Here is a 15867-nt window from a genome sequence, read left to right on the forward strand (position 1 = left end):
AGGAGGAGAATGAGTGTCCACACGGAGGAGTCACCTGTGTGCATGTGCGTGTGGAGGAAATACATGTCTGTATTCTCATGTATGAGGGACTCATCATGTTTTGGGGTGTGTCTACACTGTACCTGTCTGTGTGCTCATGTATCAGGTGGAGCCTGTCCTACCTTTGGGGTTGAAGGAAGGATATAACTTGCCCTGGCCAAGACATTTGGTGACCTTGGGCTGTTTGGTAATAAAATAGAGATTCCCCCTAGTGGCCAGTATCTGTGTGCACGTCCATGTTACCCCTGGTTAGTCTGATCCCTCTTGGGGCAGACCACAGCAGCACGGGGGGGTAGCATGGAAGGATCGGATGGAATCAGGAGATATACTGGGCAAAGGCTCAGTTTTCAGGCCCAGGGAATGGGACTAGCCCAGACCAACTTCCTGCTGGTGTCACTCCCACGGCCCCTGCACCCCTGCCCCTACTAGAAGGGGCTGGAAATGTCTGTGTTCATCAAAGAAGCCCCAGTCCTTCCATCAGGTACCTGGCAGTGGGGGCTGGCCTGGCCTGCCAGTTCAACCAAGCCCAAATGGCATCTTTTTGGGGAAAGGATCGTGTTCTCCCATGGAGAGAGCTGAGCCAGAGCCAGAGCGAAGCACGAAGGTAGAGCCAATCAGCAGGAGGCATGGCAAGCGGCAGAGGTTTATTAACAGTGTGTGATCCGGAGTGGTGGGCAGGGCTCAAGCAGGGAGAAAGGAAGGAGTTAATTTTCTCTTTAGGGTTCACAGCCATTGGGTAAGGGAGTTGGGAGTGCCCCGGTCAGCCTTGCCACCCACTGAGCCTTTCCGGACAGCATTTTGCATAATGACCAGCTGACTGGCCTGACCAAGGGTCCATAGTTGGGGAGGGTGCCCAGGTGCTGCTCCGGGCCTTCCTTCAAAAAAGCGAAACAAAGAGGGTGGAGCCCTGCAGTGGCTGAGAGACCCCTGACCCCACTGAGGGCCCAGCCCAAGGGGCAAGGCTGGCAGGGGCAGGGTCAGGTTGCAGGCAGAGCCAGGGCAGGGGGTCCTCCAGAGTCCAGAGAGAAAAGACGCAATACAGTCCAAACAAGGGCATTGTAGAAAACCCGCTCAGCCATAACAAAGGACATCAGATGCGGGTAGAAAGTGCCAAAGTTGCTTTATGCAGGGCTCTGGGTTGAGTACTGGAGAAGGTGCCTCCGGAGGGGGCAGGGACTGGTCTGGGGCTGGCCCTCACTATGGGCCTGTGTGGCCAGCCACGTGGCCCAGGACGCCAGCGTCCAGCAGAGGCTGAAGCCCTAGGCCAGATTCCCACCCACTCAGCACCCTTGTAGCCCAGTCTGGATGCTGGGGTCACTAAGTGAGGTACACGGGGTTGATCCCTGGATGGGCTGCCCTTCCCTGCCCCGGCAAGGTACTGGTGGCCAGCCACCAGTCTTGGAGCCGAAAGAAGGGACTCTGGGGGGCCTGTAGGAGGGACTCAACTGGCAGGCCAGTTTTCTGGGGCAGTGAAGGTGGGGCACGAGGTGACACAGGCTCTGAGGACAGAGAGGGCACGAGGTGACATGGGGCCCACAAGGTGACCTGGACCCAGGTCTGAGGGGCACACATAAGGTGACCCAAACTCCAAGGACAAAGAGGGCACGAGGCGATATGGGCCTTGAGTGGCTTGTGGTCTGAGCAACCCAGGCCCCAGAGGAAGGCATGGGTCACTTGAGGACATAGGCTCCCCAGGAGAGGTGAGGGGCACCAGGTGATGCGGTCTCCCTCCCTGAGGAAAGTTAGGGCTTGAGAAGGTTCAGTGCTGGGGTCCCTCTCTCCTCCTGGGGGGTCTGGGCAGTTTGGAGGAGAGCCCAGCATAGAGGCTGTTGGAAGTGGGCCCAGGTGTCATCATAGGCAGGGCCAGGGGTGGGCAGGGCCGGGGTCTCCAGAGGCATGCGGGGTGGCCTGGCCGGCGGCCGGGTGCCGGGGTGGGGTCCCGTGGCTGCCCGGCCGGCCCGGCCCTAGCTCTCCTCCAGGTGCAGGCCGATGAACTCCTGGATGCATCTACGGTACTGGAGTTCGGTAGGGCTGCTACCTGTCAGAGGGCCTGGCTGGCCTGGCAGTGCCTCAGCCTCACGCATCTCCTCAGTCATGCGTGCCAGACGGAGCCTGGGGGAGCCAGCATTGTGAGGTTGACATGCCATATTTACTCAGGGAAGACCCCTGCCCTACTGGCCCATTCCAGGACCCTCCTCCAAAAGACTTCCTCCAACTTGACTACGACCCTGCTCTTTGAGAACCCACTTGCTTTTCTCTGAGGACTCCGCCCCACCCCACAGACCCTTGTCTCAAGCTCACAAGGTGACAATGTCTGCGTTGGCCGCCTGCACTGCAATGCTCAACGGGTCCTGCTGGTCGTGGTCCAGGGCATGCTGATCGGCCCCACGCTTTAAGAACAGGCAAACCTGGCTGTAGGGCAGGAGGGGTGAGTTAGGGAGGGTCCCCAAGATGCTGCAGCCTGGGCTGGGGCCCGTGAGGCAGTCTGGATGCTCACCCTGTACGGCCCAGGATCGTGGCATGGTGTAGAGGCGCTCTCCCTCGGCTGTCTCTTTGGTTCACATCCGCTCCATTTTGCAGAAGGAATTCACAGACGATCAAGGAGCCCTGTGGGGTGGGACCTATCAGACTGAGCCGAGGAAATGCCCTCCCCCACCCCCAATGGCTCCCTACACCAAGACAAGGGGCCCTTGGGTGGGCACCACAGAAAAAAGGGTCAGAAGTATGCAAATATCATCATATTATGTAAATGTACATCAAATTATGCAAAGGAGCTCGCGTGTCTTCTATTGCCTGCGTTCCACTCACCCCTAGCACAGCCTGAACCAGTGGTGTCTTGCCTTCGTCCTCTGAGTCGGCCCAGTTGACCTCAGCCCCGTGGGCCAGCGCCGCGGCCAGCGCGGGAAGGTCACGGGTTCGAGCAGCTCGGTGTGCTAGGAGTCCTGGGTGCAACTCCCGCACATCCGCCAAGCCCCAGGCTTCAGCCTCCCCATCCGCCTCACCGCTGGATGCCTCTGACTCCCCGCCTTCTGCAGGGAGAGACACTGTCAGGGGTATTACCACCAGGGGGCACTCCAGTGGCCTCCTGGGAGAGGGGCGGGGACACGGGCATAGGCGGGGCATGCACTCACCTTCTGTGACACTGTCCACCACTGAGCCAGCGCCGAAGGCCAGTACGTCCGAGCTGCCGTCTGAGCTCCCACCCAGGCCACTGTCACTGCTCAGACCTGTAGAGCCCACAGAGAACAGGGGTTCGTGAGTGCTGCAGGTCCTGGGCTCCAGTACCCCAGGGAAAAGGCAGAACCTCAACTGCGGAGGACAGTCTGACCCCACACAAGTTCCAGGCTTTTAAAGGGTGGGTTCAGCAGCGCCCTCTGCTGCACGCTGTCGCCCCTGTCTGGCCCCCATCAGCTCTGCCAGCTCCGATGCTATCCCTGTGTCCAGACACTGCCCAGGAAAGCAGTACATAGTGTCGTATGATAGTAGGTGACTTTCTACAATAAGCACTGGGCTGCGTGCGAACCACAAGGTCCGCGGTTTAAGCCCGCCAGCTGCTCAGCAGGAGAAAGATGAAGCTTTCTGCTCCCTCAAAGATTTAAAGTCTCGGAAACCCTATGCAGGGTCAATATGGGTTGGAATCGACTCCATGGCACTGAACAACAGCAGTATAAGCACTGGAATGCTAACTGAAATGTTGGTTGTTCAAACCTACCAGCTGCTCATTGGAAACCCTAGACAGGGTTACAGTAAGTTGGAACTGATTTGAAGGCACTTAACAACAAATGTTTAGCAACCAATCCTAGGGTTGGGAGAGCTGACTTGTAGTGTTTGCCAATTCCAAGCAGAGTTGGGAAAAGATGAACACAATTGTATTGCACGAGCTGACTCTACTCCTGCACACCACTGCCCAAACTCCCCAGTGCAAATGGGTACTGGCTCACAAATACACACCCACATCACTGGTACACACACACATCTGGGTACACGCAGCCATACACACATGCCTAATTCACACATTCACATGTACACAATGGTGTACACACAGCCACATATGCACACACACACATACACAGTGATGTGCTCATACATAATACCTATGTGAGCACTGCATGCTCAATCCTATACACTCCAACATATATTTGTGAGAACACAACTCCACACACATGCACACACACACCTGCACACATCATTCTCATCAGCTCTGGCCTTGGTCTCCAGGTCAACACACTACTGGCCCCTCAAGATACTGATCCCCAAATCCTCCCCACCCCTAAACTGGCCTCTTTGCAATGCTGGCTCCTCAGCTCAGACCCTCCTGCAGACACATCTTCTCTTCATTCTATACCTGGGCACCCTCTAGGCAAGGCCTGCCCTTGGAGACAGGCCCTAAGGGGGTGGGTGGTAGGAGGATGTGGGGGGACTCCTTGGGACTTACTGCGTGGACCCGCCCCAGCAGCACCTGTATCGAAGTAGGAGAAGAGAGAATCCAGCTCATCCGGGCAGAAGAGGGAATCCCGACGGAACTTGCGTTCCAAAGTGCTGGCTACAGGGGGCAGAATGGAAGGTTCAGGTGGGGAAACGGAGGTCTGTGCTTAGGTGAGCTAGTATAGGTTGTGCTGGGGGTTAGACCTGTGAGCCTCTGCCTTCTACCCTCTAGATCGTCCACCCAAGTACCGGGTCTAGACTCTAGAGTTTGATGTGCATGGGATCTGTTGGTGGCCCTGGTACCTGAGGATAGGGCTACGATGGAGGGCAGGGCGGGCTCGAGCCGGACTTTGCGGCGGTGTGTGGTAGGGGCCCGGGGGGAGCTGTGGTGCCGCTGGCATTTCTTTGCCTGCCAGCGCCGGGGACCTGACTCCCTGTCAGCTGGTGCCTCCTGGTCTGGCGCTGCTGGCAGCTTCCGCAGGAACTTCTTCTCCACGTATTTGTCCTTGATCCAGGCCTCCTTGTCCTGCCTGGACTCAGGAAAATGTCAGGTGGACTCAGGCAGGGAACCCCAGCCTAGCAGGCTACCCCCCTCACCTAGGGCTGTCAGGGTCTTCTGATCCAGTCAACTGCACCCTCCTCACCTGGGGCTGCTGGCCGTGGGCTTCCTGCTACCCAGTCCTTCACACTGGGCCTCATAGATCTGGTTCACAGTACTGTTTCCAAGCTCACACATCAGCTACGGGAGACAGGTGTAGCGTGGCAACTTGTAGACTCTGGTGTCCAGCCCCACAGTACCTCTGCACCCAGCCCCTACACCCACCTTCAGAAGCTCTGGCTCCCATGAGTCCAGTGTCAGGGACCGCACCTTGGAACAATGAACACCCAGGCTCCTGGAGGGCCAAGGGCAGTGTTGAGTCAGGGTGCCCCCTGCTGCCCCACCCCAATCTACCTGCCAGTGGTACCCACCTGTGGATGCCCGAGCACTCTATACAGAGCAGCACACCCAGGTTGATGCTGGCCCAGCGGGGATCCAACTGGCCACAGTCACCACATTGGCTGTTGCCAGCAACATTCTGCACCCGCTGCAAGGTACTCTCAGCCTTGGTGCTGCGCTCCCTGGAATCTGAGGTGGAATCAATGCTGCTCGTGGACGGAGATGCAGTGCGGTCTAGCCTCTGGTGGGAGGGGGGACAATAGGAAGCCCTCAGCCCAACAGGGCATCAGCTTCACCTGGACCTCAGTTTCCCTAGCAGGACCTCTCCAGCCAAAGGAGCCAGCATAGGTCAAAACCTCTGAAGCACAAGCCTACGCACACTTGTGCTGCTCTTACACCCACACATGCATGCACACACATATATGTGCACCTACGTGCTCATATATGCGTGCACAATGCACACATGCATGCAGCCTGCAGTGGTCTTCTCACATGTGCATGTAAGTATGCAGGACTCAAGGAGGCACACCTCACTGTAGCAGCTGTCTGGGCTCTCCCGGTAGGCGGAGGCGATGCTAGCCTGTACAGCTTGAACCCAGGCCTGCCGGAGCTTCTCTGAGTCAGCCTGTAGCATGCAGCTCCTGGAGGCAGGGGACCATCAGATTGGAAAAGCAAGGGTGCCTCCCATCCCCTGCCCCCAGGCTCCACCTCCTCACTTGGTGGGTGACACGACCTCGAAGCAGAACCTGCGCTCGATTTCCTCGCAGGGCTTCACAGAGCATAGACGGAGGTCGTCCACCACCACGGTCAGCACATCCTGTGAGTGGCACCACCACTGGCACTGGCTCCACATTCCAGCTCCGTCCCCAGTCCCACCCTCACCCTCAGCTCTGCCCCAACCACGATTTAGGCCATCTAAGTCCCAAGCACTCTCAGTTCTGTGTCCAACCCTCTGGACCTCTGACCTCTTGGCTTGTATGTCCATAGTGTCCTAGCCTGTGCTGGCCTCATTGAGCAGACTACCCATGGTCCAGGTAGGGGAGGGGCCCAGTCAGTGGTGAGCCCTGGCCAACCCCAATGCTCACCTTCAGTTTCTTCTGGTAGACCAGCTGGCTGTTCTGAATGGAGAACCAGCGTCTGGCAGGTGAGTGAGATGTAGGGGTCAGGCAAAGCCACCCCATTTTTCCTCTGACCCACCCTAGCCTGCTCCCTGACCCCGCCTGCTCTAGGCATTCACCGATTCCAGGTCTTGAAGGCATTGCTGGCCCTCTTGAAGAGGTAGCCTTCCATCACCACACCGCTGGGCGCATCCACGTCAAACTCTGCCTTGGACTCATCGTAGGAGAAGTCCTAGGGAGGTCAGTCCAGGTCCGGTCCTCAGCAGCATCCCCTGCCCCCCTTGTGTAAAGGCTGCTATGGGCACTTCTTGGGGTGCCACAAGGCCGCATGCAAACACGTGACCATATGCTCTCAGACACGAGATGCTTGACACTTCCTGCCCCTTATATTTGGGTCCTGAGACCCCTGGGGGACAGTCCCCTCTCACTAACAGTTGTGGCCTTAATGCCAGCCTGCCCTTCCCCCCCGCCCCGCCAGTCTTGGAAGGACAAACAGTCTCTGGGACCAGGAAGGAAGTTGTCCCCTCCCCTCCCATCCCCCCCCCACACACATCCTGAGCCCATTCATGTTGCCAGCTGGGCCTGCTGTCTGATGGTTGACAGAGCTCCATTTACACCAGGACCACTGAGTTCTGTGTGTCCGAATGCAGCGGACCAGCAGCCGGGTAGAGAAGAAGGAGGGCCTGCACCTGCTCCCAGCCTGGGTGAGGGAGGCAGGGACAGCTGCTGCTGCCCCCACGGACCATAGTCCGGCTCAGCCCAAGTCCTGTTGGTGCCAGCTGCCACTCACACCCCTGTGCACAGTTGATGGACGGACAGACGGAGACAGGCCTCTAGGGAATCAGCAGGCTTTCTGGAGCTCTGGGCCCTTGGAGGTGTCCTTGGTGCTGAATTGCCCAAGGAGTGGGGGAGGGTAGAGGCCCCACCCAGTCTGGTGTGTCCCCTCTCCACCCCAAACCCAGAGGATACTCACCTGAAGCAGCGTCTGGGGGGTCAGAGCAGGGGGGAGGTGGAGAGGAGAGAGCTCATTCGTGCGTGTCCCACCCTTCCAGCATCAATCCCTCCGAGTCCCCCAGCCCTTCCCCTGGCCCAGGGATTAAAGCCCTTCCCCCCCCCCGCCCCCCGCCCCCCACGGATTGTGGGTCCTATACCACCAGCTCCTAGTTCCTGCAGGCCTCTTTGTAGTCTTAAAATAGCCACTCCCCCTCCATTGCCGCCCACCTCTCCCCTTGGTAGCTATGGGGGCAGCTGTTTGGCAAGTAAGCAGAGGTCCTAGAAGGAGCCAGCACCTAAGGCCATTGCTGGTCTCCAGGAGGGAAAGGACCAAGAAAAAAACACAAAGCAAACCCACTGGTTGCCATGGACTCGATTGTGACTCCTAAGGACCCTACAGAGCAGAGCAGAACCTGCCCCACAGAGTTTCTCCCACAGAGCAGCTGGTGGGTTCGAACTGCCAATGCTTCAGTGAGCAGATGAGTGCTTAACCACTGTTCTACCAAGACTCCTTCAGACCTCAGGGAGCCAGCTCAAATCATAGACAAAGGGGTCTGGCCTCCATCAAGTCCTTCCAACCCCACCATCCAACCTGGAGGAGGTCTACCCCAGGAGAACAAGGGGAAACAGCCCCCCTGTCCCAGGACATGTTGAGTGGGACAATCTATATGCTGGGTGGGGCTCTCTGAGGTCAAAGGGTGGAGGAGATAAAGGATGGGGCTCCCCTCACACACACCCCAACACACTCTGGGCAGAGTCTCACCCTCTGCTGGATAGCAGCATGCTTTCGCTCCATCTCCCGCTTCTCCACAGCCGAGTCAATCACCAGCTGGTCCAGCTGTGGGTGGGGCCAGCATCAGGAGGGTGGTGAGCACTCACCTCCTGGAGATCCTGGCCCTAGCTCCGCCCTTCCCACTGCCCACCTCGGCCGCCAGCTTCTTCATGTAGGGGTCCAGCTGGTGTAGAAGGCTATAACCTTGCTGGAAGAAGCTGTACTGGGCATGCATGAATGACAGCATCTGGGGGGGAGGGGAGGGGGGCGGTCACAGGTGAGGCCAGCCCTCTGTGATGGTAGATACCTGAAATCCCCCACCCTGCCCCCACACTCACAGAATCCAAGATCTCAAACTTCTTCTTGGCCTGGAGAACATTGATCTGCCAAAACAGGGAGTTAACAGGTGAGTGGTGTCAGGCAGGGACATACCTTGCCAGAGTCCACTTGGGCTGTCTGTGGTTCTCTGCGGTCCCCAGGTGGCCTTTAGCACACTGTACTTGTGCCAGCTCCTTCTTCCCATATCCTGGAGTCCCTGTGTCTACTCCTACTGCCCACAAAGCCAGGGTTGACCTGGGCATCGCACACTAGCTATCTCCTTGTTCTGTTTCACAGGATCTAGCCCACCCACCAGCTCCTGCAAGAAGTTTCAGGAGGGGTTGCCCCACTGCCCATTGCCGAGGGCTGACCTGTAGTACGTAATCCAGCGCTAGGTGTCGGAAGCACTTTCGAGTGAGGGTCAGGGCTCCTGTGGCTTCCTCTACCTCATGGGGCCGATGCCGAGGTGCCTGGGCATTCCTCGCCAAGGACAGCTCCATGTCTTCACGCACCTTGTCAAACTGCTTCTTGGTCTCCTTGAACTTTCGCACATCCCTAGAGCCAAGAAGATTAGAGAACGGTACAGGTTGGCACTTGTGCCATAGGGTTTCCGTTGTCCACTGTTTGCCCCACTTCCCCTCCTGGCCCTTCCACATTCTCTAGTCTTGCTGGCTCCCTCCACCTGCTCCTGCCCGGGTCACATCAATCATTAAGCTCAAGAGACACCCAGCCTGGCCTTCTTCCCTTCCCTCTGTGGATTGGTCCATCCTAAGAGACCCCAGTACCTCTCTACTCAGGTACCTCACAAGCATCCCAACTGCACACCCCTGATGTTAGGTGTCTCCCAGGTCTCATAATGCAAAAAGATCACACACCAACTTGTCCACCTCCTGCTCAGGCTCTCTCTGGCCACCAGAGTCCTGCTTCCCCAGGACCACTGCTTCTTCCACCCAGCCCTGACCACCTCCCAGTCTTGAAGCTGCTAGCTAAGATCGCCTGGTCAGGTAGCCCCAGGCCTCCAGGGGTTGGTGTATAGGCACACGCTGCTCCTCCCTTCAGCGCTGGGGCCCTAACCCCGTGACAGTGACTCAGTTTCCTGGCAGCTGTCATGGAGTCCCCCTCTCTGCCTCAGGAGAAGGCCTTTAGACCAAGGGAGGAGCTCAGGGCTGGGAGAACCTGGGGCCTGGAGGCTGCAGGGGCCACTCACTCTTTGATGAAGTTGTGGAGCTGTTGCCGCACGGACCTCTGGGCCTGGTCAAACAGGATCTGGGGGTATGAGAGGGTGGGGGAGCATTGTGGGACCCCAGAGGCAAGGTTCTCAAGCCCCTGATGGAAAAGCTCCCTAGCCCTACCAGGGACCCCAACTCAGCCATGGAGAGATGTAGCCACCCCTACCATAGACCCACCCAAGAAAGGACCCAAATGGGCGGAATTGGTGCCTATAGGTGATAATTGTGACTATCTGCTCACCCCCTCTTGGTCAGGCTGAGTTAAAAAAATGCTCTGATATACCCCTCCTACCAGACCGACCTCACAGGACTAGGGTGGGGAACATTGTGAGACCCTTGCTCTCTAGGACTTCAAGGGTGACAGCCAGCCACACTCAAGCTGGAGGGGGCAGGCCCCTGAGTGTGCCTTGTAGAGGAAGTAAGGTGTGGGGTAGAGGTAGTAGCTAGAGGGATCATTTATGCTCTCTCTAGCTGGCAGTGTAGTGATTACAAATCGGGCTGCGAACCACAAGGTCAGCAGTTCGAAACTACCAGCTGTTCCACGGGAGAAAGATGAGGTGTTCTGCTCCTGTAAAGATTTACAGCCTCAGAAACCCTGTACAGGGTCACTATGAGTCGGAACCGACTCCACGGCATATAACAACAACAAAGCACTGATTAGACCCAGAATCAGGTTGGGGAGCTGGGTCCTGGACTCAGGGCAGGCAGACAGACAGAAAGTTTATTTCTGAACTTCCCCAGGGGTGGGGCATGTTTAGTCTGGGGCTCTGGTTCTCAGGCCAGGGCAGGACCCCCCATGTGAAGGATCATCAGCCCTGGTGGCAGCAGGTCCTCGGGGCCAGGGCTGTGTCCTCCAGGGCCCAGACACCACCCTATACTACAGTCTGGTCCTTACTTGGCATACAGCAGAGCCCTTCAGTGGGGCCCCCTGGCTCTCAGAGGGCAGCTGTCCATACCCAAGAGCTGCTGAAACATGACCTCCACCCAGTGAGCCATTTGGAGATCTCCTTTCTTGCTGGGGCTGGGGGGTGGGAGGAGGTAGGGTTATGGGGGCCGTGCTTACCATGTGGTAGTTAACCATCTCTTGCAGGCTATCTCCAAACCTCTGCAGACATTCCTGGGGAGTGGGAAAGGTAGGGGGAGAGGACTTCAGACTGGGCAGCAGACCCTATCCCACCTCAGAACTCTCAGAGTAGTTCTCAGGACTAGTCACCCCACAAGAGGATGTGGCAGATCCTGAGAAGCCCCCTCGTCCCACCCCCTGCCAACACCCCTCACCGAGATGACACTGTCGCCCTGGCACTGCCGGGACAGGTCTCGGACGCCGCCCAGGAAGAGCCTGTTGGTGGTGATATAGGCCTTACCGGCCTCGATCATGCCACTGCAGAGCCTGACCAGCTGTGGAGGGGAGGGGGGAATGGGGAAGGCTGAAGCTCCTTCAGACCCACCCTCAGGCATCTGCCCAGAAACTGCCCCAAGATGGGAAGCCCAGTCTGCAGTCTCCTATGTGGCTGGGGACAGAGACTGAAAGGAGCTATCACCCAAGCCCATTGTCCACTGAGCTCCAAAAGGCCTGGGGCTGGGAGGGGCATCCAGGGCAAGGCACGGGCAGAAAGTCTGGGGTGGGCAGCACCACCTGGGGCCTCAGCTCTAGAAGCAAAGGGTTCTGCCAAAGGCCAGGAACCAGTCAGTAGCCCTGGGATAGAGGGAGCATAGAACCAGCAGTACTGTGGGGTAGGGAGGCAGTCAGGGATCCCAGAGTTAGGGGGCATAGGACAAATATATGGGGAGGGTCCCCCAGACAGCTGGAGGCTCACAGGATGCTTAAGCCTGCCCCTGCCCCTCCCTCAGCCCTCAGCCCCTTAACCCAGTCACACCAAGGCCCTGCCCAGTGGACAGTTAGACAGGACAGGAGAACCTTAGGGTCTGGGGATCCCTGAGTCTACCCACACCTGATGGGACAAGACTCAGGGGCAGACAAAGGTATGTGTGTTCACACCCACACAGGGGCAAGGATACACCAAGCTCCATTCAGGGGCTCCCCTGTAGCACAAGGCCATGCTGGACATAGAGGCAGAGGCATTAGATTCCCCAGGTCCCCCTCACCTTGTCCAACTTGACTTCTATCTCAACCACATCAGTCTCCACCTCATCAATGGTCGCCCTGAAACAAGATGGCTAAGTGAGTGGGGCAGCTGCCCTAAGCGAGGTGAGGTAGGAGCTTCATTGACTCGTGTAGGAGCTAACTGGGGAAGGGTCCGCCATTGCTACCTACTGTCACCCCCACACCCCTGCCCTATGATCAAGTTGCATGTGATAGGGGTGCTGTATGCACAATAAAATGCTGAGGCTGGACAGGCAGATGCAGGGCCCCGGAAGGAAGTGAGGTCACAGATGACTCAGGTGTGGGACTCTCTGTACCCAACCCCATCCCAGGCAGGAAGAAGCCAAGTTGGCTGTGGACAGAAAGTACCCTGAGGACAGAGGCTGGGTACGTTATACATGGTGGGGGCCCCTAGTTGACCATGGTTGATACAGCCCCTGTGCCTGACCCTTCCACTCCCCTGGGGCTGCTGCTTGGAGATGGTCAGATGGTTGCTCTGTCTGTTCAGACAACAGCTCAAGATCCCAGACCAGCTGCAGAGGGGACTGTTCCCCAAACTCCCCAATCTCAAAACACCACAAGGCAAGAGTAGCCCCAGGGGAGGGGTGGGCCAGGCCTCAGCAGAGCCCATGGCCCCCAAGACAGCATGACAATGGGCTGTCTGGGGATTAAAGAGTTAACACATGACATCACTGGAGCACTGGAGAAGCCACGAAGGAGAATCCCCGGAAGGAAGGCAAGCAGGCAGATGGATAGGGCACGTGACACTCCCCCCCCCCATGCTCCGGGAACAGGAAATTGGGAAAAAGGGCCAGAATCCCAGCTGCTCCCCAACCCCCATGGCTGCTCAGCTGGTAGCTAAGCCCATCTGGCCTCCTGGGTATGAGGATGTGGGCTAGGACTCAGGACAGGCTGATGCTGGGTACTCAGGAAGAAGCTGCCCCACCCCAGCTGGGGGATGGCCCCACACCTATTGCCGCCCAAGGATTTCCCAGTGGGGGGAGGAGGAGTCTAGGGTCTGTGGGTGTAACTGGTCCCTGACTGAGGAGCGACCTCATCTGTGTTACCTACCGGACCCACTCCAGGGAACCCGAGGACTGAAGTGTGTGGTGGGGGTTGGGCGGCATCAGGAGCCCATAGGGCCTTAACAGAATTTCCTTAAGGTCCCTCCCACCAAGGAGACTAGCCCCCAACAGTAGGTCCAGTTTGGCAGGTCATCCTGGAAGCTCTGAGGGTTGGGGCAAGGGAGAGAGAGACCAGCTGCCCTGAGGTTGGGCTGCAGAGGCAGCCACGCCCAGAGTCCCCCTACTCCCTCAGCACAGCATTGCCTGGAACAGTGGTGAGCAACCAGAGCTGCTGCCATTAAGCTGGGGGCACCTAGAGCCCTGGGGAGTAACAGGGCAAGCCAGCAATGGGAGCTGGGGATTAGCCGGCTCCACCCTGGAAGCCCAGCGACCCCTCTTCTCTCCCTCTGCCTGACCCCAGAATCTCAAGGTCTCCTTTCCACCATCTTTCCTAGATTTCCTCCATGGCACAGAATAGGCAGGGAGCGAGGTGCCTCCAGCTCTCTCCCCCCAAATCTATGGTTCAGTGTCTGAAGCTCTACCCAGGGGAGCTAGGGGCAGAGGCTCCCCTGTGCAGCTGGGAGTACCAGAGCTGACCCCCTGAGAGGCTGGGGGTTGTCAGGCTCTACCTAGGCTGTTCACAGCCGACTCCCCTGGCCAGAGGAGGCAGCTGAACCCACTAATCAAACACCCTTACTGCCCAGAGGACAGGCTGCCAGGCAAGTCCAGTTGCACTTGGGGGCAGCACCTAAGGTGTAGCAGAGGGGACCCCAGTATTGCCCTCAGGGCATCTGTCCAATTCCAGCTCAGATGGCAGTCACAACCCTAAATCACCCCAGCCAGGCTGCCCTGTAGACCAGGCTGTGAATCATCCTCACCACCACTCCTCCCTCTCCCTGCCACCCCATTCCCTCCAGCACTTTCCCAGGCAGCCCCTCCCTGTAGGGAGGAGCCAAATGAGGTGTGGTGTTTCCTGGGTTCAACTGGTCCCTTCATATTTAGGACAGGATCAGTCCTGACCCATCCACACCAGAAAGGAGAAGCTAAGGCTTCAGATCAAGGGGTGGGGGGGTGGGGGACCAGAGCAAAGCAAGGGATAAAGTCCCTTCCAAGGGGCACTGGCCATCTCCCTCCCCACACACAGCCCAAGCTCTACCCAGACAAGGACCAGTGGGGGCTCAGGATCATGCAGTGCCTGAGCTACCCAAGCCCCCTCATCAGAAATCATCAGAAACAGAAGATGTGAGAAATCAGACAGGCGCCTTAGCCCCTCTGCTTTGTAGCCGGGGCTACTCTGGGCTGTGCCCTGGGTACCCTCCACCCCAGCTTCAAAAGACCTTTATGGAAGATGGGAGATAGTGTCCAGGGGTGTACTCACATCCGGGTCCCTCACTCCCAGGGCCTCCCCACATGCATGACCAAATACACATGTGCATAGAAGCACAGTGCCCACACTCATGCATGATCACATGTGCATGCATGCATGCAGCAGCATAGCAGAGGTGTATCCACAGATATGGTACACACACATGCAGACATATGCCAGTGATGGGACACACATGAATATGTGAATACGCATGCTCAGCGACAGAGTGCCTATGCATGTGATAAACATACTGTGTTTTACACAGAGATATGGCCTGTACACACGTGTAAGCACCCATCACTCGCACATATGTGCTTGTTATGCATGTTTGCCCCAATGCAGCTCACCCACACATTCATATACTCAGGGATGGAGGGCTTGCACCTCACAGTGTGCATACAGGGGCAGTGGTCCAATGTGCACTGCACACAGGTAGGATGCATTCAAGCAGGTACACACCTGTGAACACCCCAGCACCTGGCATAGAGGAGGTGCTTCCTTACTATTTGCTGAATGTCCAATAAGTAAGACAAAGTGTACACTGTGAAGATGTGATGCACACAGGTGTGCATGTTTGCACATCCAGGAATGATCAACCACACACCTATGGGTGGACTGAGCCCCTAGCCCTCCCCACCCTGACCTTTCCATCCAGTGGGTTCAAGTAGCCCCCATCCCTCCAGGTTTTCTAGGTTATACACAGGCCTCACCCCAGTCAAGCTGCCAACCCCAGGTTCAGCCACACTCCAGCTGCCTGGTCCCCATGCTCTGTGGTCCACACATGCAGCAAGACGTAGGTAGAGTGGGACCCAAACGGCCCAGACCAGGACAAGAGAAGGACTCAGGGTTTAGCCCCGTGTAGGTGGTCATGGCACCATAGGGCAAGAGTGGACTCTCCCATAGAGGTGGCGGTGCCCACAGCTGCCCAGCTGGACAAAGATGCAGGCGAGGGGCTGGCTGGTTCAGCCCCCAGGCGGCGCCCCGCCCCCAGTCAGCTCACACCCTCTGTGAGAGGTGACCAACAGAAGAGGCATCTTTTGTTCCGGTCCCTCCGGACTCCTGGGGGGTACGGGTAGCGGGGTGCAGGGTGGGCCGCGCAGCCGTGGGGCTGCGGGCTTTGTCCGAGGCGGGGGTTCTCCAGCCTCCCAGTCGCCAGTCTGTCTATCAGGCTCTGCCCGGCACGGTGCTGACCCCCTCCCTCCCCTGCCAGGCACAAAGGCAACATCGACGCTCCTTCCCCCGCCGCCCACCCCCCCTAACCCCCCCGCCCAGTGTCCCGGTGCCAGGAGGGAGGCGGCTGGGGTGCCGGTCCCGTGGTCACAAAGAAGCCACGCGCGTCCCAGGGTCAGGCTGAGGCCGGGCCCGCGCACCTGAAGCGCGGCGAGTCCTTGATGCACTCCTCGAACTCAACCGTCATGGCTGCGTCGGCCGGTCGGCTTGCTGGCTCAGGACCACAGCGCGCCGAGCGGCATCCCCGGCCCGCCCGGCCGCCGCCCGCTTGT

The 15867-nt window shown here is 58.1% G+C and overlaps 1 protein-coding gene across 1 annotated transcript; it reads right to left on the reverse strand.

Annotated features, from left to right (window-relative positions):
• Positions 1-2003: 2003 nt before the first annotated feature.
• On the reverse strand, positions 2004-15782 carry ACAP3 (ArfGAP with coiled-coil, ankyrin repeat and PH domains 3). Its single transcript, XM_006871704.1, has 24 exons — positions 15736-15782; positions 11938-11995; positions 11110-11229; positions 10895-10948; positions 9810-9868; positions 8974-9157; positions 8623-8667; positions 8436-8531; positions 8276-8350; positions 7493-7504; positions 6639-6751; positions 6487-6538; positions 6118-6218; positions 5931-6042; positions 5434-5642; positions 5288-5357; positions 5109-5203; positions 4768-4994; positions 4475-4582; positions 3171-3266; positions 2848-3068; positions 2537-2646; positions 2341-2451; positions 2004-2151 (listed from the first exon to the last, which is right to left on the reverse strand). Exons 1-24 carry the CDS (start codon positions 15780-15782, stop codon positions 2004-2006), a joined length of 2523 nt encoding a protein of 840 aa, XP_006871766.1.
• Between the last annotated feature and the right edge of the window lie 85 nt (positions 15783-15867).

The sequence above is a fragment of the Chrysochloris asiatica genome, unplaced genomic scaffold, assembly GCF_000296735.1.
Source record: "Chrysochloris asiatica unplaced genomic scaffold, ChrAsi1.0 scaffold00173, whole genome shotgun sequence".
In the NCBI taxonomy this organism is placed as follows: domain Eukaryota; kingdom Metazoa; phylum Chordata; class Mammalia; order Afrosoricida; family Chrysochloridae; genus Chrysochloris; species Chrysochloris asiatica.